The 12,011-nt window shown below is 34.3% G+C and overlaps 1 protein-coding gene across 5 annotated transcripts in view; it reads left to right on the top strand.

The window, feature by feature from the left end:
* The window catches only part of LOC115214515 (gamma-aminobutyric acid type B receptor subunit 2-like), a 1,118,481-nt gene that overhangs the window by 567,404 nt on the left and 539,066 nt on the right, over positions 1-12,011 (top strand). For all 5 annotated transcript variants that reach the window (XR_005000211.1, XM_036505132.1, XM_036505133.1 and 2 more), the window contains one exon: positions 10,176-10,241. Coding sequence is in view for 4 of the 5 variants with exons in the window: in XM_036505132.1 (XP_036361025.1) it covers positions 10,176-10,241 (66 nt within the window). In the remaining variant the exon portion in view is untranslated. The remainder of the gene's footprint in view (positions 1-10,175; positions 10,242-12,011) is intronic.

Raw genomic sequence — 12,011 nt, 5'->3', positions numbered from 1 at the left:
CAATCCAATACACCAAAGCAGAATCAATAACCAGAGTAACGCTCTTACAGTTCGACCTCAACTGTTTCCTGGCTCATCTGTTTAGGAGACTCCGCCGGTCCACTGGCTGCCATGTGCTGGGGTGACAGTTCACTCCACAACACTTTCCTATACGCGCGGGAAATACTATTGACTAGGTCCGGATAAAGCACACCATATACTTACCCAGCGGATGTTGGTCGTACATTTGCCTCGTGATCACAAATACACCAACAAACGTTTGTCAGTTCTTTGATGTAGGTAGATATACTCACGTTTAGGAGAAACTATTCCTTGTAATATATTTGTCTTGGTTTTCTAATAAAAAAATCTCCAATATTTAAGCCACAAATTTGTCTTAATTTTTATCTCATCGAAATAGCCATCAAGTTTCACTACTACTTCTTCTTCTTCTTCTTCTTCTTCTTCTTCTTCTTCTTCTTCTTCTTCTTCTGCTTCTTCTTCTTCTTCTTCTTTTCCTCCTTTTTTCCTCCTCCTTCTTTTCCTTCTCCCCTCCCCTCCTTCTTCTTATTCTCCTTCTTCCTCCCCTTTTCATCCTCTACTCCCCTTCTTACTCTTCTTCCTAGTTTTAGTAAATATCTTCAGAATGTGAAAAATAAATTGATACAATGGTAATGGTAATAGTTAAAATTTGTTATTCTAACATTATATTATGTTCTTAAGTTGATTATTCCGCTAGGGAGTGGGTGTCATTGTAGTAGATTGGTTAGTTTATGGTTTCACTGGGAAATCAAAGCGGGGTGCATATTATTTTGGTGTGAAATTCCGAGTTTCACTAATCACATTTTTCTGTACACTCGGGTATTAAATTGGTTTTAATCAACCGTGAGTTTTAGTCACCAGCAGTGTAAATGAAGCGGGGATACCTCTAAGTTAAAGTGAAAAGGGAGCTAACTCAAATCGGATTATGGGAGGATGGTTTAAAATTATAATATGGCTAAAGTTTAGGAAGTTCATAATTATAAAAGGGGACCTATGAAGGTGTAAAATAAATTATTAAGGAATATGGAGGGTGATTGGTGTTGTGGTCACAGTTTATGCATAATAGTTTAAGGTGGTTCCTAGCTAATTAGACTTATATATGCTAGTGTGGGATTTGTAGAGGGTCATACTATCTTACCGATACTTTGTATATATGTATAGCTACGTATTAAGTATATTATTAAACTTACAAAAGTGTTCAACAAATTCATTCACATTTACGTAAACGGAGGATGTTAGATGTTAATATAGACGATATTTTTTTTAATATTATTCATGTAGCTACACAAATGTTTCATACAGAAAGACAAGGAATTTTCCCTGTAAGTTTGGAATAATATTTCCTCATATTATTATTATAGTTATTTTTATTATAATTATTATCATTGTTATTTTTATTATAATTATTATTATTATTATTGTTATTATTATTATTATTGTTATTATATTATTATTATTATTATTATTATTATTATTATTATTATTATTGTAATTATTATATATGTGTGTGTGTTGTTTGATCCTTCTCATGCCATGCCTGGTTCATAGGGCCTGTGTCCCGGTTTCCTTGGCGGCGCATAGGCTCCCCACCTGGACAAGACGCCAGTCCATCGCAGGTGAGTTACAAGATGCAGGAGGAAAGAGTGAGAGAAAGTTGTGGCGAAAGAGTCAGCAGAAGTTCGCCATTACCTTCTAACGGAGCCGCGTGGAGCTTAGGTGTTTCGCTCATAAAAACATCGCTCGGTCTCAGATTTGATCCCGCACTCCCTCGACCGCGCGTCCGTTGCTCTAACCACACACACGCACACACACACACACACACACACACACATATATATATATGCATGTAAAATACGTATAAATTGAATCTGCTTTGTTGTTTGTGGAAACAGTTATTGTCCATAAAGAATGATTACAATAGAATTATTAAAAATTTGTTTTGAAAGGTTTCGATTAACTCATCGAAATTAAATGTCTTTTCATATTTCAATCATAAGCGGAAACGTGGCCATTGAGATGCATAGGAGACTTATTCAATTTGAATGCTTTCAATTGGCTCATTTGAAATAACAATTATTTATACGGACATGAAGCAGCATTATATGTAATATTTTGGCAGAGAGAAACATCTCACAGACTCTTTTATGTTAAAAATGTAGGACGTGTCTCAGAACGCCGATAAATCGTCAGGAACGGTGTTTGGAACTTATTTTCTCTCCTCAGTGGCGAATAACACGGATGTTATGTGCTAAAATGTTTGTTCATTATAGAAATCGGTAAGTGAAAGAGTGAGGTATGCAAACATTTGCCAAGCAACTTCTAAATTGATATAATCATCTAAAATTACCTTAGAAGTTTGTTTTAAAACCCAAAATGAAGTAAGGTAACTAATGACAATATTTTGTTTCATAAACTGAATATAAATCACTATATCGCAAAATGTTGCAAATATTATTCGTATATCCTGTGTAGATTCTAAATAAATATCATTTAATATTTTTTGTACCAGCCAAAAAAAGAGAATGAAAAAGAAGGATCACCATAAAAAGTAGATTTCGTTGCTGCTATTGACGAGAGTGTCGTGTCTCTTGTAATATGATGTTATGTGGAAGCACTCCGTCGGTTACGACGATGAGGGTTCCGGTTGATCCGAATCAACGGAACAGCCTGCTCGTCAAATTAACGTGTAAGTGGCTGAGCACTCCACAGACACGTGTACCCTTAACGTAGTTATCGGGGATATTCAGCGTGACACAGAGAGTGACAAAGCCGGCCCTTTGAAATACAGGTACAACAGAAACAGGAAGTAAGAGTGAGAGAAAGTTGTGGTGAAAGAGTACAGCAGGGATCACCACCATCCCCTGCCAGAGCCTCGTGGAGCTTTTAGGTGTTTTCGCTCAATAAACACTCACAACGCCCGGTCTGAGAATCGAAACCGCGAACCTATGACCGCGAGTCCGCTGCACTAACCACTGGGCCATTGCGCCTCCACAATATGATGTTATACTCATTCAGTGAAAGTAACAATAACCATTCTGAGTAAAAAATATACACTTGTTTATTGCTTCGTTTTTATTCGTCCGCTTCTGATTTGTTTCCCTCTTGCTTTCAACATATCCATGGAGGTCTCCCCTGCTCTCGTTGGCTGCAGGCTTTTCACACTTTTTCCGTAACATCTATTTAACATAGTCTGTTGTTCTATTTCTATACTTCAAAAGTGACGATAAGTTGCTTGTAAGGAAAGTGAGATCTGTCAGCGAAACAGGAATTATAGTTTTTTTTTATGAAATGTTGTTAGTATTATGAATAAAGAACAATTCAATTTTCTAAAAATTTTTTATGCATATACGTATATACTTATATATGCATGTATATATATATCCAAGCATATATGTGTGCGCACACATATGTATATATGCACGCATAAACATACACTCACCTATACATATATGCATCCATAAAGGTACGCACATACATATACACGTTCACACATATATGTTTAACTTTTTTCGATGTTCTAATTTTAACCTGTATTCTATCACTATCACAATTGGTGTAAACAGAACAACAGCAGGTGAAATGTGGTGGGGAAATCCTAAAACCGCACAGATACACTCCACACACAAACATATCATGTATATGTATATCACAGGCATCCACACAGTTTCCGTTTATAAAAAGCACTGGTCGGATTGAGATGTAATACAAGATACTTGTCCAAGTTACCGCTTAGTTATACGAAAATAAAATCTCCGTGTTTGCGATGAGAATTTATAAAACATACAATTATACTTACAAGCATACATAAATATACTCAAACGTACAGCTACCATTCACCATATTTGTTTTTTTTAGCAGGCATTTTCTCTGTTTCGTCTATTTCGGTTCTTGCCGGATCTATCAAATATCGAAGATTGAGCTGTCAATAAATAGATAATAATCTTCTCTTTTGGTGCCTTATAATTTAAAACACTCACCGGTAAAATTTTCACTTCTTTTTCTTTATTTTTTAAAAGTTTTCGTTGCGTCTTGCAACGTTTTCAATAGTTTTGACTCTGTCCGTTATTCACACTGTTTTCCTTTTTGTTTGTTTATGCGCATGTGTGTAGATTACTATGTGTGCGACTATACATGCGTGCATTTATGTATGTATGTATGTATGTATGCATGTGTGTGTATGCATGCATATGTGTGTGTACATATGTATCTATTTATATGTGTACATTTGTATGTATGCTGCCTATTCATGCGTTTGCGCGTTTTTATGTATGTGCGTGTGTGTTAGTGTTTGTATATATGCGTGTGCACCTTCTATGCATCTTATGCTATAAACTAGACATGTAGTTTACAGCAAAAGATGCATAGAAGGTGCTTTTAAAGACATGAATATGACATAAATAGGGGAGACATGTAGGAGCATTGCTGAATGACTAAATGAGAATTTGAGACAATATGACGACAAAAAACAGTCCTCCATACTCTAATAACATACCAAAGACCAACAGGCATACTACCTGGGTCTACATGACATTCGCATCTTATCCAAGCACCCAAAGGACCCAACACTCAGACTAATACATGATCACGTGCTCATAAATGAAACTTCCCCAATACTAAATAGAAAATATACATGGTAAATATCATACCCCCATACACACAGTTTACACTGGTAGAGTACAATAGTTAATGGGCTGTTATGTAGATAGATGTATGTGTGTGTAGGTGCATGTATATATGTATATACACATATATACATATATATATACATATATATATATATATATATGCATATATATATATATATATATATATATATATATATATATATATATATATATAAATATATATACAGAGTGCGTAAGGTATTTGAGGACATAAGATGTTTGTGTCATTGCTGCATCTTTACTACCTCTGTATAATCTTGTTTTCAGAAAATGATAATTGTAGACCTTCAGCTTACTCAAGAAATGAAGAGGCATGCTGTCATTGTGATTATAAAGGCTGAGCATAGCGATTTAGGAATATCTCAAATTTTATAAGTTTACAGATCTTTCATCTACTAAGTTTGTAAAGAGCTAGAGACTGAAGCTGAAAATGTATCGACAGTATCAAAGCATAAAAAGCATTCTAAACACTCCGAAATCATCAGAACGCAGGAAGTTATCCAGCAAGTTCAAGTGACCATTGATTACATTCCTGAAAATCCATAAGGTCAATTGCAAAAGATCTGCATATGTCAGAAGGAAGAGTCAGAAATGTTGTCCACGAAGACATCAGATATAAGTCTTAAATGATGAGGGAAGGTCAATTTGTTAGAAAAAGCAAATGAAAATCATTACACCAGATCTAAAAGGATCTGAAACAAAGAGCAGAAGATTTGATTTAGTTTTCCTCAAACGAGAAAAACTTCGACCAAGTTCAAATTTTTAACAGAAGAAATGATAGATGGTTATGTGCAAATCCTTCTGCAACTGTCATAGTTTTAGGGGTTGCTAGCAAGGAAGGACATGTGATGTCATCTTACTTCTTTCCATAAGGCCTTAGAGTTAAATCTGTCGCCTAAATCGAAGTGTTGTAAAAGCCCTGGATATGGAATGCCATATATGTTTCAGTAAAACTTTGCACTATGACACATAGTTGTAGTAACACAGGAATGGATGGCTGAAAATTTTCATGATCACATAACCCCTATCCCCATCTCAATCCACTGGACTACTACACGTGTAGCGTTACTTAGTGAGAGAAGTCAATAAACACATCCATAACACCCTGTATGTATACACACACACGCACGCACACATACCCAGACAAAGAAACACCCACACATATATATAAGGAGAGAGAGAGATGAGTAACATATTCTCCGTATAGAATACACTTCGTAGGGCTCAAGAGATTTAAAATTGAAAGTATCGGTCGTTTCCCCAATGTAAACATACTCTCCAACCCTTATGTGAAGGGTGCGTTTATATACAAGATTTGTACTCATACAGAGGTCCATCAATGGGCATCATGATTTTACTCTGCATTTATTATATTTAGTTGTGTGTATGGTAGTTCTGACTTCATTCTCTGACGTCGTTACCTTTTTTGCTATATAACTAGTATTACGACTATGACTATTTAGCCGTGTCTGGTGTATATCGCTGCGGTGTACATCTCCTTTCTTAGTATATTGATGTATACATTTGCTAGTTTCAGTAGGTGGGTTATTGAGCAGTTGTTTCACCTTACCATAATTAAGGCGATCCATAAGCTGCTCTAAATTAATAGAATCAGCGTAAGATACCTTCACGGTGTGTCTGTATTAAAATAGCACGGTATCAATTTGATTTTGGGAAATATTTGTCTAAAGCGGCGAACATTTCCCGAGCGATCTCCATTGAAACATTGCAACCGAAAATTGGGTTGTACTATATTTGTTGTCTGGCCTATTTTGCTGGTCTCTTGTACAGGTTTCAAACAATGTATTGTGTTATGAGCAGTAGACATTTTGTAATTTGTGTATCTACGAGTTTTAGTTTGTTGTTTATGCATATATGTGTGTGTGTGTGTGTGCATGTATGTATATATGTATATGTATAAGTATATATATATATATATATAATATATATATATATATGTATATATATATATATATATATATGTATATATATATATACATATATATACTTACATACATACATATATATATATATATATATATATATATACTTACATACATACATATATATATATATATATATATATAATATATATATATATATACGGGCGTGTATGATTGTGTATAGAAAAATATATTACTCAAAGAAATTCCAGCTTTGTCTAATTTTCACGTTTTATTTACTATCTTATAATAATTTAAAATTAAATAACTAGCACGTTCCTACATTAAACAATGCAATCTTCAGGTTCATGCATTAGTGGAGACAGTATTTTTATTTTTTACAATTTACAACTGTGGTGAGAGGGTTAAACCGTGTGCCTTAAATACATTTGTATAGGCTCCAGAATATTAACTTTTGCAAACTGTATTCTGACCAATCAGTGAATTGCTTTACTAAAATATGTAAGTAGATTGTTGTTTGGTCTAGGCGTCACAGTGTGTAGAACGTGTCAAGTGAGTTGTATTTTGCCCTTTGTCAAATCGGTAATTGTTGTGCTACTTTTGGAAATTTTGTAAACAACATTTCCCATGGATTTTTGCATTTTAATTACATCATCACCATTATCATCTCTTTTAATATTTTTGTCGTTGTTGTTGTTGATGTGTTGATGGTGGTCGTGGTGGTAGGAGTAGCTATGGTAATATAAATTTACACCCACTAAATATTGTTACTGACGCTTCTGTTGACTTAATATTTCCTGCAATCCCCATCATGTGCACATTTAGTATTCAGGTATTGATGTGTGTCCGTGTGCTTGTGGTGTATATCTGTGAGCTGGCAGAAACGTTAGCACGCCGGGCGAAATGCTTAGCGGTATTTCGTCTGCGTTACGTTGTGAGTTCAAATTCCGCCGAGGTCGACTTTGCCTTTCATCCTTTCGGGGTCGATAGATTAAGTACCAGTTACGCACTGGGGTCGATGTAATCGACTTAATACCTATGTCTGTCCTTGTTTGTCCCCTCTCTGTTTGGCCCCTTGTGTGTAATAAAGAAATAGGTATATATCTGTGGTAATGGTGGTGTCCTTCTTAATTACTATTATATCTAGGAATGGTAATTTGGTACTATCCATCTCCTTTGTAAATTGGACAGATGGGTGTAGGTTACTCAGGCAGATATGAATTCTTCCAGAGTATTTAGAAATTCTGTCCAGATTACGAAATAATCGTCAACGTGTCTCTTCCATGCCTTTTCAATATACTTTCTAAAATTTAGTGCTATAGTTTTCCACTACTTTTTAGTAGAGTTGTTCGAAATATTCCATTAGGGCGTTCGCGTAAACAGGAACAAAAATCGTTCTTATCGCCGTACCTTTAATATAGATATATAAATGCATATATGGGTATATGTATATGAGCGTCTATGGAGAAAGGATGAGGCATGGGCAATGGAATCATCTCTGTACTGTTTCACATATCAGGCAGAAGCCCATTCATTCCATCAAAGACAGACATAGGAATTCGAATGAAATTTAAAGAAATCTTCCTTAGTTTCGTACTGCATAGCATATCTGAATTTTTCCCTTCTATTAACCTCATGACAACACTTTTGTTTATAAAACAAGTAGCTTGCATTGAAATCTCGGCTGCGATCCGCAATTACCGCATGACAATGTTTCGGCGTATATTTACATCAACTGCGTTAACCAGATTACGGCGATGATACATCCGGTTACCTGTGTGAAGCGACGGTAATCTCGCCTGTTGAGGTTAAGCACCTAGTGCGAGATAACGTTCGGTGTATATTTACGTCAACCTCTTTAGTGCAAGTACTGTTTATTTATGAAGGCTATATCCTTTTTGCAGGACGCTCATGCCATATTATTCCTGATTAAGCTCACTGAACAGCACAAGTCAGATCAACTTCAGGTATTTATAATCACGAGAATTCAAAACTTGACTTTAGTGTGTTACAGTTCAAAACAGAGTACCCCACACAGTGGCATATCACATTGTGAACATTGGTATCTACTTCCTAAAGTTTTCCTTTTACTTTACATACTGATCATCACTTTCATGAGCCTGAAATATCGTACACGATCCAGGAATCTAAATATATTTCCCAATGCAATAAACACATTTATCTTATTCTTCGTGTCATTAAATTCATTTTCTAAATTATTTGCATAACCCACATGCATCATAATGAATCAATGTGATAAAAATCGATGATTAACTAATTGAAAACAGCTTCATTTTGATAGATCAGATCTCTAGTAACCTACATTTTAAAAGTGGATGTCGGAACTTTTACATGGGATTGGGGTGGAATTGATATTCTTAACAATATCAATATCGAGATTTATCGCATAAATCATTCCTGTATACAGGAGGTTGAGAAGCTTTGTAGGCGATTTCCCAAAGGGCAACACAAATCCAGTTCGTAACACATATATATTTACATATATGAATGCTTTCACAGTAAGCCTGTATTTTAAGATTTCGCTTAGGCATGTCAATATTAGTTGACTCCTTTTACAAATCTAGACATGCTTCACAGTAAGCGTTAGTTTATTGCGGTACATAAGGAATTAACTTAATGACAATGGGGTAGATATTATAATTAACTTCATTAGCGTACAACTGTTCCTTCTATTAAGAGGCTTCGAGGAAATGTTAAGGTGATGCACAAGCGCTTGGATTTGCGTGGAGTGTAGGTTATCGCTGTGAATCCTAGCCACATGTCATTTCATTTCATATGTATGGATGTATATATATGTATATGAGTATGCTTTTGTATACATATGTATAAACAAATGCTGTATTAGTATATTGACGGAACACACACAGGCACACACACACATATATATGTATACATGAATTTATGCATGTATGTATATAAGCACGCACTGCCATACAAACATTGATAAATATATACATACATACATATATATATGTATATATATATATATACAAAATGTATGTATGTATATATATATATTATATATATATATATATATACATACAAAATGTATGTATATACATATATGTAAGATATATGTATATATATATATATATATACATAAAATGTATATATATATATATATATATATAAAATGTGTATGTATATATATATATATATATATAATATATATATATATATATATATATATATACATATATATAATGTAATTATCAATAATAATATAGGGTGAAATTAATTAATTTGGAATAATCATTAATTTCACCAAGTAGGTTTCGGCATGTAAAAGCCCCATTCAAGGAAGGTTTAAGTAATACTAAGTAATTAAGGGTTTAGCAACGATTTGCCTCACCACACACCGAATTTAGAAATAGCAGTCAAAGTGTTATGACTATTTTTTCTACTTCACCGTGATCACCGTGACCGACCAGGATATCAGATATATATATACATATATGTATATATATAATTAAATAAATAAATGCACGTTTATGATAGTATTTTATATTTGTTTATATGACATCTTTGAGAAGCTATAACCTACCCTTTCCTTTTTCTTTCACAGGAGAAAGATGTTCGTATCATTCTCGGAAACTTCTCACCCCAGATGGCTCCAAACGTCTTCTGTAATGTAAGTGATTCTTATGATTTAAATAGAGCTAATATTTAGTTTTCTTTATCAAAACGATTATGCTACAAAAAATAAAATTACTTCTATGTAATGATACGTTTTAATTATTGTCAGACAAACATCGTCTTATTTCATCATGCTTTCGTTATATTTTTTTTTTATTTCTTTATTACACTAAAATTGTAGATATAATTTAGTGACAGAATCTCTAAGCGGTGGCATGTTCTGCTAGATTGTTTTCCGCTGGGTCATATATATTTTTAAAAAAGAATCTTCATTGTCAGATGAGATAATAAAAAAAAACAACGGTCAAGTCTGGAGTGTCTTCAGTGAAAGGACTTTTCAATGAAGCGTATTAAGTGTATCCGCACCGATGAAAATAACAAGCGAACGCATATAGTTCTTTACAGTTATAACGCGGTACACAAACCTGAAAAATGCGTAAATTTGGACTTACATTAGCTACGGCTAAACATAAAAATATAAAAACGAAAAAGAAACAAATAAATGCAAATCTCTAAAGTAAATATTTAAATGAGCAGCCATTTTGCAATAGAACAATCATTTGAAATCACAAGCTGAACTTATATGTATATATGCATACATTCCTCTGACACGAACATATTCATATGCACATATATATTCACATTCATTCATGCATAATATATAATGGTATAGAGATATATATTCATGCGTTTAAATGTGTATGCATACGCTGTATATGTATATATATATATGTGTGTGTGTGTGTGTTTTTGGGTTTATACCTTGTAGTATGCTAAACCTGTACTTAGCCATTTCTTCCTAATACATTTAAGCTACAGCCACTAACAACATTCTCTAGTAAATCCGAACGAACGAAACATTGTTTTATATATATACATCAGCAAATACTTTCAGTTTAATTCACAATGTACATAAATATAAAGCAAAGATAGAATAATTTATTTGTTACGTTCTTTTGTGTCGGAAACGGCATTTTAACTATAACATTTCAAATGCACGCTTTTTAAATGAGAAATATTCATGACTTGCAGAGAAACTCGGCCTTGCTCGGGATTAAAATGGCAGCTTTTTTATTGTTTTAATTGTCTCAGTCAAGTGACTGCAGCTATGCTGCAGTACCGCCCTTGGTCGAACAAATCGACCACAGGATTTATTCTTTGTAAGTCCAGCACTTATTCTATCAGTGTCTTAAGCCGAACGGCTAAGTTATGGGAACCTAACCATTGGCTGTCAAGCAATGTTGGGGTACAAGCACAGACACACACACTTACTGACACATACATATATACGCGACAGTCTTCTTTCAGCTGGTGTGTACGAAATCCTGTCACAAGGCATTGGTCGGCGTGAGGTTATAATATATATATATATATATATATATATATATATATATCGTTGCTCACACGCGACCATCATCCCTCTTTCTTTTCTACATTTGAGCATCTTTCTTTTCTTGCACGACGTCCTGAGGACTGGATGTCTTCTATATCTCTCTTCTATCCTTAAACTTTTCAAAGAGAATATTTCTCTCGCCGTTCACTATTTTCACGACCCTCCATGTTTGTTTTCGTTCGGTTTCCTTATATGTCGCCATTGTCCTGCTTTCGTTCCCACCTTTCACGATCTGCAAATCCAAATTATTATTTTGGAGATTATGAGGGAAACCGTGTTCGAAGACTCATATTGTCGTTCAATGCTCGAAATAAGGAGTAGATAGATAGCCGGCGACTGCTGACGGGTGTTTTTGTGTAACTTGTTTTGTTT

This window comes from Octopus sinensis, linkage group LG7 (genome assembly GCF_006345805.1).
Source record: "Octopus sinensis linkage group LG7, ASM634580v1, whole genome shotgun sequence".
NCBI classification, from domain to species: domain Eukaryota; kingdom Metazoa; phylum Mollusca; class Cephalopoda; order Octopoda; family Octopodidae; genus Octopus; species Octopus sinensis.
The sequence above is the reverse complement of the archived record's forward strand: the minus strand, read 5'-3'. Positions and strand labels throughout refer to the sequence as shown.